The sequence below is a fragment of the Culex pipiens genome, chromosome 3 (genome assembly GCF_016801865.2).
Source record: "Culex pipiens pallens isolate TS chromosome 3, TS_CPP_V2, whole genome shotgun sequence".
NCBI classification, from domain to species: Eukaryota; Metazoa; Arthropoda; class Insecta; order Diptera; family Culicidae; genus Culex; species Culex pipiens.
In genome coordinates this window covers 16,666,728-16,678,910 of record NC_068939.1, presented here as the reverse complement: position 1 = coordinate 16,678,910, position 12,183 = coordinate 16,666,728, and the positions used below count along the sequence as shown (strand labels likewise).

The window sequence follows — 12,183 nt, the reverse complement described above, 5'->3', positions numbered from 1 at the left end:
TTTGAAACCTATATTTAAATTTATAAAAATAGGGTATTTAAAAAAATGGTTTTTGTGAAAAATTGAAGATTTTTTTAGAGATAAAAATCTTATGCAGTGAAATTTTTTACAAAAAAGGCATCGATTGATACCCATAATGCACATAATATAAATTTAAGTTTTTTTTTTTAATAATTTGTGAAAGTTTGAGAATTTTTGAGTAAAACCTCCAATTCAGTGAAATTTTTTTTCAAACATTGCGTTGTTTGATACTCTTAGTCAAATTAGAAAAGTGCTAATATTTTTAAAAAAATTGGTAATTTGTGAAAATTGCGGTACTTTATTGTACAGCTGTAATCTATTGAAAACCTATATGAAAATTTGCGTCCTTTGTCCAATATTAAAATTTAAAATATTTTTAAAAAATACAGAATTCTGTGAAAAAAAATATTTTTAAAAAATATGGTATTATGTGAAGATTGTGGTGCTATATAGCACAACTGTAACCTATTGAAGACCTATATGAAAATTTGAGTCATTTGACCCATATTGAAATTTTAAATATTTTTAAAAAATTTCTTAATTCAAAAATCTAATAGAGTGTAAAACAAAAAATAAGGTCGTTTGATATTTCGAATTATGAAAATATGAGTTGAAAAAAACGATTTTTGTAGGAAAAAAAAGTGTTTTTCACTAAGAACTCTGGTTAAGAGAAATTGCATCCAAATGTTGGCGTAGTTTGAAACTCGATTATCCGAAGCCTCGAAAATCCGAAGTTTTATTATCCGAAGGTATGTATGGGAATCACGAACAAAAAAAAATTTTTTTTCCATATTTTTTCATTTTCCTACTTTTAACATCAAATTCGAGTTCTGCGACCCCATTTTAGTTAATTTTTTTCATTGATTATAAAATTGAAAAATGCGTTTTTTAATTATATGAAATAATTTTGGATTAAAAAATTCTCAATCACTTTAGAGTAGTTTATTAGGGCTCAACAATTATAAATAAGACAACGTAAAAAAAAATTGTGATTCGATTATTCGAAGTGAAATCATGCCAATTTAACCTTTTTTTTATTTTCATAAAATTATGTCTATTAGGTCATTTTCGGTGCTGGGACCTGGTTAGGACCTAGTCGGCTTTCGTAATTACATTTTATTTAAAGCTAAGAGTAATTACAGAGGAGCCAATTTAACCTTCAATTGATAAATAATGAAAAAAAAACACCGAATGATTTTTTATTATTTCAGGAGGAGGCCAAAAGGTGCTTATATTTTGACAAAGTTTTTGTAATTAAAAGAAATTCTGAACTTATCTTCATGATCTTCAGATAGATTTCTCCCTGAATTTAAAAAAAATAATATTTTTTTTAGTTAATGATGATGATCCTGGACCATACGAAAATTATAGGCTACTTTAGAAAATTTTGATTTCACGCTTGCAAGGGTTAAATAAAATCAAATGGTTTGATTTAGTAGGAATTTCAAAAGAACTAATTGTATTATAACTTTTGCTGTTATTGCCTCCTAGTTTTTTGACAAATTTTCTATCATTTCAAAAAGGCAATTCAAAAATGATGTGTTTTTCATTTCTTTAGAAATGGATTTATTCTGTCCAAAATTGTTGTTACTTTCACCCACAGTTCACTAACATTCCCCGTTTCACTGCCAGTCACGCTGCTGCTGCTGCTCACCTAGTCCCCACATAACCAACCAGGCGCCCCCTTTCGCAGAGGCCTGGGCCATTTCCCAGCTGTGTAGAAACCAACAACGCAGTCGTCGAGTTCGGCGGTAGCATTCCAATCGCAGTCGGTTCGCAGAGCTCAGTCGTGAGTCGAGTTTTGAACGTTCAACACGCTACAGTTTGTAACAGTTCTAGAAGTTTGCCTTTAAACGAAGTGAGTGAAGTCTTGGAGTGAAGTAGAACGTTGAACCGGTATTGATTATTTTTGTGGTTGAAATTACGAGGAAATTAAGGAAAGAGCCAACAAGCACAGTTTAGTGTTGGCTTAGTGAAGAGATTAGTGGACGGACATTTAGTTGGCAGAGTTGTCACCGCGTACAAATCCCCTGCAATTTTCTTGCCAAGTCTAGTGACGGAACAAGAGACACACACTGAAATGAAGGTCGTCAACGTCAACAGCGTGAATCACCAGCACCATCTGGACAGTCTCCAAGCGACGCTGCTGGAGGATCCGATTACGCCGCGGGCCAGCTCGGACGTGCCGTCGTCGGGCCATGACCCCACGGCCGGGGACACCCACGGAGGGGGTGGTTGCTGTTCCGGTATTGTGCTGCCCACGGCCAAACCCGTCCAGAACCAGATCCAAGCGCTGCTGGAGCGACATGAGAATCCGCAGAAGGCAGTTGCCACGGCTGCGGCTAGTGCAGTGGGAACGAGGTGAGTTTTCAAAGATTACAATCAAAACTTTAAAAAAGTTACACAATAATATCAAAACAAGACAATTGAAGGTTAACAAAGGATGAATCGCAACTGTAGGAATTTTTCACTCTAGCAAATTTGCTGTTTATTACGCTGAGATTCCGATCGGTTGTTTTTGCCCCCTTCTCGCTTTTCGCACAGATTTTCCCAACTGATGGGCGGAAAATATGTGAGCTGTGATATTTCCCCACACCAACCCCTCTCTAGACAGAGTCTATACATCAAACTTTTAAAGTCTACTTTGAAAGGGAAGGCACGTGTGCGGTCACTTTGAGTTAGCATCGGGATTTATTCTTTTTTTTTCACTCGACATCTGTGTTTTTATGGGGCGAAAAAGTGGGAAATGAAATCTGAGGTTTTTTTTCTTGGGATGAGGTAGGAAATCAACTGTGCCGAGCGGAACATGAGGAATAAGGAATTTCAAGGTAACACTTAGTTGAAATGGTGACAGTGTGACGAGGTATTAAAAAAGATGGGTGTAAAAATGGAATGGGGGTGGCGGGAATCGGTTTCAGAATTGTTTTTAAGAAGATTTATAAGATAACTGCTTCCTTGAATGATTGCTGAAAGGTGATGATCAAACATCAAAAGCATTAAAAAACACAAACAAAACTATTTTTTTTAAATTAGCAGCATTTTAGAATCTGGTGATTCCTAAAGCAATACTATATCAATGATTTGATTTATGATGATTTTCTTTTAACTGAATTAGTTTTATTTCGAGTATCTTAAGTTGGTGTTAATGAAGTTATTCGACAATTAAATTGAGCAATTCTTGAAACAAAAAAATACATTTCAAATCTGGTGGAAGAATATTCTCGATTCACCTTAGGCTTTGGAAAAAAAATGAAAAATCCATAATTGTAGAACAGCTCTAAAGAATTTTGTAAAAAGTCCCAATTTGATTTTTTTTGTATTTTTTTATTTGTATAAAACTTTGTCCACCGATTCCTTATGTCGCAATAAGACATTTTGCATCATTAGTTACTACATACAAGTCTCCATAAAAATTTTGTCCATAAAAAAGTGCTATAAAACATTCGAAAAACTCGGTCTCGAGAAGGAACTGTCGAATCAATTTGGTGTTTTCGACAAAGTTGTCTGTTATGATTAAGATAATTAAGAAAAAACAGTAGCACTCTAAAAAAAACTTACATAATTAACAATTTATGACATAAATTCTGACAATAATAAAATGTCGCAGTGAACTTCGAGATTTGGGGTCCGGGGTCCGGGGTTACTTTGACAGTCCCTGTGTTTCATATGATGTATCATATGAAAAAAAATCAATTAAATATTTGTTTAACTGAGTTGATTAATTATTTATAAAATATGCAAAAAATTGAGATTAGGTAAATAAAACGTTTTAAAAATGATTCAAATTAACTTAGAAATTGATTTAAAAAATATATAATAATAAGTTTAAATATTGTTGCCAACCAAAAACAAATTGTAGTCTGATAAAAAAAAATCAAAGCTTCACAGGAAAAAATATGGTAATATAACATCAGGAACTGGCGAATTTTCAACAATTTCTGGTGAATTTTCATCAGGTTTACATTTTAAATAATTTTTAGATCAAATTACTCAGAAAAGATTGCTATTTATTTCAACTTACCAAATTTTCAACCTTCGAAAATTCAACTTGATTATTATACTAAAATACGATGAATCTGACGATATTTTTGAATTCCGTTTCGTTGAACACTTCAAATTTGTAACTTAGGAAATAATTTTATTTTCTTCTTGTTAAATTGTTAAAAGAATCCGATAATCTAGCTCATTTTCCGATTTGAATTATGTTTTTTTCAGAAAATTATGACAATTTCAGAGTATTTAAATAATTCTATTAAAGTAGGTTTTTTTTCTCACCAAGGCAAGGCTATAATCTTGCTCTAAAAATGAACTTTTTACTAAAACCTCGTAGACCCACTCGCATTTATACCATTTGACTCAGAATCGAAAAAAGAGTCTTTTCTTTAAAAAATGCCTTAAAAAATAACACGTCTGAACAACATTTTGCCTTAAACAAATGCCTTAAAAAATAACACGTCTGAACAACATTTTTAATATAAAAAAATGATGATAATAAATTACTCAAAAAAATGGAAATATTCAGCCAACCAAATTTTCCACCTTCATAAATTTAACTATTTTTTGCTGTGTAGAAAAAAATCTTTGTTCTTTCTTTCATTACACAGAAAAAAATTAATTTTGGAAGTTTGTAAATTTGGTTGGTTGAATATTACCTCTTTTTGAGTAATATTACCCAAAAAATGTGTAAAAATGTGAACCTGATGAAAATTCACCAGAAATTATTGAAAATTAACTAGTTCCTGATGTAATACTACACATTTTTTTGACACAAAATCTGTCATCATTCCCTGATGAATATTACCATAACTTTTTTCTGTGTAATTAAGATACAGGAGAGCAATTTTCTACCAAAATCGGAAATGGAAGAAACAGGAAAATTGAAGTTTTCTAAGTCTCACCCAAACAACCCACCATTTTCTAATGTCGATATCTCAGCAACTAATGGTCCGATTTTCGATGTAAAAACATGAAAAATTTGTGAAATTTTCCGATCTTTTGGAAAACAATACATTTTAAATTTTTGAGTCAAGACAAATATTTCAAGAGGGTCAATTATTCAATATTACGCCCTTTTGAAGTGCAAGTCTTGATTAAAAATAAAAATAGAAAATGTAAATATTGTTTTCGAAAAATTTCACAAATGTTTCATGTTTTAACATTGAAAATCGAACCATTAGTTGCTGAGATATCGACATTAGAAAATTGTGGGTTGTTTGGGTGAGGCTTAGAAATCTTCAATTTTCCTGTTTCTTTTTCTTCGAGCCGCTGTTTCTTAGTAATTAGAGGTCCAATCTTCAATGTTTGTTAGACAATTTTGTAGGTAATTTTCTGAACTTCAACTTCATTTTCTGAATATTTTCAGAAAGTGTCAATCATGGTCACTTTTTTTTTAAAATCGAAAAACTACAAATTTTTCACTGAAATCAAAATTTTAGTGCCTAAACCTTGAAAACTTGGCCCTTTATCAAACAATCTTTTAAGAACTTTTCGATTGCAAATTCAATTTTACATAAAAAAGGGAAAGTAATTTTTTTTTCCAAATATCACTTTTTTCAAAAATTCATAATTCAGCGGTAGAATTTTTTACCATACTTCTCTATGGCTCAAAAGTTGCAAGTTTTTGTCCCCTAAAAGTAACAAAAAACCTGGAAAATAAAAAATAGGGATTTTAGGAAACTGAGTTTTTGTAAAAAAAAGTAAATTAAAAATTGACATAAAAAATTTCCGTGTTCCTATCATTTTCTCAACAATACCTGAAGCTTTGCTCAAGACACATTGATCAGAAAATTCATTGAAAAGTTACAGATTTTCGAAATTTTACGCACCATTTTTGTATGGACAGCTGCCAACATTGTATGGAGACTTGTATGGGTGAACCAATGACACAAAATAGTTTCTTTGGTCATAGGGAAGGCCCCCACAAAGTTTGAGTCAAATAAAAATACAAAGAATAAAAACTGTCGAAATCGGCCGATTTCGTAGAGATTTGCTCTTGTAAAAAATTACACAAAGGATGTTTGCTCAAATTGACTTTGATTTGTCGTTTCGTTTGATCTGAACTGTGCAAACAGAACTTGTTTCCGTTCGCATCTAATGCATCGTCCCAAACCTTGTGCAAGCTCGCCTCAAAAGCAAATTTTCCTCGGCACAGTATTTCAAAGGTGTTTTCAACAGACCTTCAGGTGCGCAGTCATTATTTACCCTTTTCCCCGAGTCCGCGTTGCCCAAGAATGTGGCAATATGCATCGCAGACTGTCGCCACGACGTCCACGGGCTGATCCGCTCAATTAGTTACACTCTGGCTGCTTAAAAGTTGATTAATTAGTCCCACCTTTCGCCCCGAGGTGCATACGTGTGCAAAATACCAAACCTTACAGAAATAGTTCACCTCGCTGTTACAGAGTCCAACTTTGTCCAACTCCACAACCATCTGGCCCCATTCTCCGTTGCGTTGAGGTTGGCCTAGTCCATACGGCATTACTCATCGCGAGCAGAGCAGGGAGAAATTCCTTTGGCCAATCGTCAGCCAGCAGCGCCATGTGTGTGCTTGACATGGCCCGCGAGTGGCCCCTTTTACCCCAGAATTGTCAGGTTTTTTTAAGTCACGGTGTAATTAGCTCGAGTACCAGAGTGGAATTTTGCACAAATGGATGGGTTAGCTCGCGAAATACAAAGAAGCTGGGAGTCTTTGTTGATTTTGACTGTTGATGGAGACGCATGGTCCTTGACTGTATTTTTAGACATCGTGTAAACAATGTGAATTGTACTGTGGCATTCTGAAATTAGCATACATATTTTCGAATTGACAAAAAAAAAAGCGCTACAGCTGATTTAGAGAAAATGTAAAAAAAAACTCGTATTTACTTAATATTTTTAGGTCCTAATTTGGATTTCATTAAACTATTAACCCCTTTTTGCTATTTCTTTCTAGTTCCATTGGGTAATTATTGTTTAATTATTATTGTTTTGACTCAATGCCAATGAAATGCTACCAAAGAATGTTACATACAGTCTTCGGGTCTACACGCAGGAAAATCAGTTCCCATAATCGTGAACAAGCGTTCATGAGATTCGAAACCATGTAGAATGTGTTCTAATGGCATGGTAAGATTTTTTTTAAACATCATGAAATCCGAATTTCATGAACACTTGTTCACGATTCTGGAAACCGATTTTTCTCCGTGTAAGTGAAATGCATCTCCCACTCATCAGCAAAGGAATGCGTCAAAATCTCGATGCAATTTTAGTCACTCAATCATGGTTAGAGTTTGAAGTACAGAAAAACATGCCAAAACTCGTTTGGAGCCAAAGCTAAAAATAACGATCACTTCAAATTTAAACCGAATCAAAAAATAGTTCCACGAATAACCACAGTTGGCACTGATGGCGCCACTAGTATACAATAATTGCACCTAAATTTGTGTTTGAAACGTCTGCTTGTGGTACAAAGAACCAGATTGCGCTGGCGTCTTGAAAGAATTCTGTACATTTGTCTGTGGTCATGGTGCGATTTTTGCCTCTTGAGCCGCGACGACTCATTTGGGGCCAAGAATTTGTATGCGCTTCGTCAGGATGCACTTTGGCGCTGCTAATTATGATGGATGGTCAGTACAAATAACACATCTTGTGCAACTTTTTTTCAATATATTTTGAAAACCGAAACACATAAGAATGAGGAAGTAACTATTTCGACTCGATTCTGACCATTTCGGCTCGAAAATGCTTCGCGACACACACAATCACATCACGCACACAGGCCAAATCGCAAAAAAAAATGCCACGACATCAAAGGAATTTTCATGTTTTGTCAAAAATAACCAAGACGAGGCGCGTCGTGACGAATGTTCACGAAGCAGAAAACGCCGGCAATGTTACGTAAAACAATTAAACCAACACAAGCGCAGAAACAAAAGGTGATGTTTTCATTAGAGTTGACACTTTTTTTTCCTGAGTGTGTGTGTTGCGTGCGACAACTGTTTAGTCAGTCATGATCGTCAACAGCATCGTTATTGGCGTCGGTCGGGAAAATTCGTACTTGTGTGGTCGCGAAAAAAAGGAGGAATTTTCCTTTCTACACGCAACTCGGATTGACGTATTTGAACAGACAAATGTATTTATTTATCTTGCTGGTTGAAACAATTAAAGCATGATTGGTTGGCTAAACTTATGCTCTGGGCGTTGATATTTATAAGCGTTCTTTGTTGGGGTATTTTGAAACAGTGCTAAAATTTAACGTTTAGTGGAGATGTTTGCTCTTCGTTATACAGTCATCCCTCATATTCGGAACAATTTACAGATCTGCCAATGTTCAAAAAATCATAGCAAATCGATAATTGAACCTAATGATTCGTTTTTACCTCCATTTGAAAGCTTTTCTTGCGATCTTTCGAATGCTGTAACGAACAACTGCAAATTTTAACTTTTATATCAAGTTTTTGATGAAAAACGTTGACCCTTGAAATCCACAAATTCGGAACACTTTTTTCTTACGGATGTAAACAAACGTTGGATCTCTCCAGGAGTACATATTTCTAACAAAATAATGACTTCACACACTGCAACCAGTGAAACTCAAGCTTAGTGATGTTTTATTCATGGTCTGATAACTTTTTTTGTGAAAATATCAGTTAAATTCAGGTGTTCCACAATTGTGGGAGACACAATAACATCCCACAATCATGGAACAGGCAATTTGGGACAGTGTTTTGCTGCTCAGGATAAAATAGTCTTGAAATGAGGTTTTTTGTTCAAAAAGTACTACTTTTACTAGTGAAATAGCAAGAAAATGTCCAAATAAGGGTCCTAAAAATAGTAGGGTTGAGAGAAAAGCTGCATTTGGCATGCTAACGACAAATTATCACAAAAGTGTTCCGAATTTGTTGGTGTTCCGAATATGTGGGGTGAGTGTAATTTAAGAAAAATCTTATTATTTTTGAATTCTAAGAAAATTCGGTTTGTTTGATGTTGAGAAAAACTGAATGTTAAGATTGGATATGAATTCATATAAATTGCAGGCATACTTTTCGAGAGCCTTTTACTTGACTGAAAATACCATTTATTGTTGGAAATTTAGTGATCAGAAACCTATGGGTGGGCAACGAATTTTCCGAAATAAAGAATTCCACATACAAAACTTGCATGCAAGTTGTTCTGTAAACTTTGGTGGAAATCTGGATTCCAATAAGAACCAAAAATACTTTTTACTGGTTTCAATCAATTCATAGGTAAAAGAATGCCTAAATTGTATAAATTAAAATTGGGAAAAAATGCCTCTTTTCTTTAGAAAATTCCTCTGGGATTTGTCTGAGACATTTCTCTCGAAACTCGAAAATGGCAAAAAACAACACAAATTTTCACCACCTTAGTCACATTCCTGGCCCCTGGCCCAAGTCAGAGGTGATTGGCACGGTGCCATTGAGAAAAATCTAAATCTTTTTCCTCTTTTTACGACCAGACCCGAAACGCTGCTGGCCCTGCTGTCTGGCACGAATTTTATTATTTTGTAAACAGCTTCCTCCCCAAACACCACCATTACTAATAAATTTTCTCCCATTCTTTTCAGCTTCTCCGGCGTATCCAAACTGCTCCGCAATCTGTACCTCTGCGGTGGCAGTGCTGCCAGCGTACCAACCATGCAACAGCTGGGCGTTACGCTGGTGATCAACGCCACGACCGAGCAGGAACTTCCCAACACTCCACTGCCCTGTGATGAGACCACCGGCTACATGAGGGTTCCGGTTAAGGACAACCGCGAGGCCGATCTGGACCGGTACTTTAACGAGGTGGCCGATCGGATCGAGCAGGAGTCCGTGCGCACCGGTGGAGTAACGCTGGTCCACTGTGTGGCCGGAGTCAGCCGGTCGGCGTCCCTCTGCCTGGCGTACCTCATCAAGTACCACCGGATGAGCCTGAAGGACGCCTACAACCACGTGAAGGCGCGAAGACCCCAGATCCGACCAAATGTGGCGTTCGTGAAGCACCTGATGGAGTTTGAGTTCAAACAGCACGGGACGCGATCGGTTGCGATGGTGTACTGTCACGCACTGGACCAGGAACTGCCGGACATCTACGAGCCCGAGTTCCGGACGATGGAAATGCTGTACCAAAAGTTCCGCCGGAACATTGCTAGACGCTAGGACCAAACCCCCCCTCATAAATTTCGTTTTCGTTCGAGAAAATCTTATTCCTATTTCACAAAATTAACGCTATTCTTAAAAAAAGTCGACTTTCTCTAGGATGTAAGAAGACAAAACGTAATTAATCGCACAAATGTTCAAATATTTAATCACGCTAATAATCCCTCAGTGGCGTTTTATTCAACCGCCAAGTATTGATTACAAAATGTATACTACAGTCGATACTAGTTCTAGCATTAAGTTCCCCCTCGTTTGGGACCACCCCCGTAGGCTTAAGAGACCCCAACTTTTGGTAAGACAACCTGAGAGAGACAAACTATACCCAACCCCCGACAAAAAAAAAAGATTAAAATGTGATTTTAAGTGATGGTCAAAATTTTGTGATTCGTACTGAAAAATCATATTTGATTGCTCGACCCCCAAAATATCTCGTGTTTTCTTAACAAAACGTCTATATCGGTATATTATAAACGCTAGGTTTAGTCATACTTCTTTGTTGTAACGCGAAATTCTTCGTACATTAATAAAATTAATGAGTAAAAACTATCGTTTCCAAATCATTTTCATGAGAAAAGAAAATCCCAAAGAAACAATCGTTTCAGAACAAAAGAAAATACAAAATAAATCAATAATATAAAAAATACTTTACCTTCATTTTGGTATGAATTTTATACCAATAAATTCACGCCCTTCATACAGCAGTAATTTGAAGATGCTCCCTTTAAGTCTGAGCCACTGTAATTATTCTTGTGTTAATCTTGTGGCCCTGTTGGTTATTACATCAAATCAAATCAAATCTATAAAAATCGATATTCATGGTAACAAAAGGCATACCATAGCTATTATGAGTAATTTGCTGTAATATTATTAGTTGTTTCAATTCGCCAAACTTTGCTGCCTAGAAACGCATTTTGATTGAGATAAATTCTGCTTTTGGAATCCAATTGTTCATTACTTACTACTCTACTGCTAATAACTGTACATTTGGATATTTTTAATTAGTTTCGGATTGAACTGACACAGTGAAACAAAAATAATCCATTGATTTCAAAATTACAAGCATTTTAAGTGCTCTAAAAACTACTGTCCCTATTCAGACTGTATTTTGATTCGCCCCAGTTGACGGTTGCAATAGTTTTTTTTTTTTAATTTTAGCTTCTATTTTGATTAAAAAAATGTGGACTATTATTTATTGGATATTTCATTCTCTGACTCAGATTTTTCAGTTAATTTACATTCTCAAATATAAAAAAAAAACTTGCCTTACTAACGAAAGAAACCAAGAACGAAACGAAATATTTAAACGGTAAATTGTTGCATGCAACATTTGATAAAACATTGCATGCAAGTAGACTTGTATCTTTCTTATGTTGCCTATATTTGCTCACAGATGGAGTTGTTATAAAGAAATGATGTTTTCCCTTTAATTTTTTCTTTCGGATCGTTGTTTTATTTCGTATTTGGGATTTTCAGAATCCTTCTTTTGTGTTTTTTTTTGGAGTTCCCTAAATATTTTTTTCAAAATCATACATCAGGTGATATCAGGTGTTAAAAAACCCATTTTCCTATATATTTTTGGCTTTTTTTTTTATTTAATTCTACATATTTTAAATTATTTTAGCACGGCAAGAACAACACTTATGGTCAAACATAATTCTAACTAGAAATTTTCAAAAAGCACTTTAAACATTAAAAAAATAATAATTTGTTGAGTGTGGGAAGATATTTTTGAGTATGTTAGAGCCACAGTCTTGGCCACAGTAGGATAGTAGAGAATTTTTAGACATGTAATTGTAAAAGGTATTTGCATTGCTGCCTATGTTTAACTTATTTAAAAAAACTATTACATTGCTTAGAAGAATTTTGTTAGAAGTGCAATTATTTGGTAACTTGATTTTAATGCATTTCCAAAAAATTTAAATGCTGATTCAGGACTCATGCTTTGTTGAACTAAGATATTCCAAATAAATGTCTATGGCGAGATAGGAATCAAAATCGGATAATTTTGAAAAATTAATACTTTTTG

The 12,183-nt window shown here is 34.8% G+C and overlaps 1 protein-coding gene across 1 annotated transcript; it reads left to right on the top strand.

Moving 5' to 3' along the window:
* Positions 1-1,751: 1,751 nt before the first annotated feature.
* LOC120413475 (dual specificity protein phosphatase 18) lies at positions 1,752-10,703 on the top strand. The gene is made up of 2 exons (XM_039574314.2): positions 1,752-2,382; positions 9,584-10,703. The coding sequence occupies exons 1-2, from the start codon at positions 2,102-2,104 to the stop codon at positions 10,155-10,157; spliced, it is 855 nt and encodes a 284-aa protein (XP_039430248.1). The 5' UTR covers positions 1,752-2,101; the 3' UTR covers positions 10,158-10,703.
* The last annotated feature ends 1,480 nt before the right edge of the window (positions 10,704-12,183 follow it).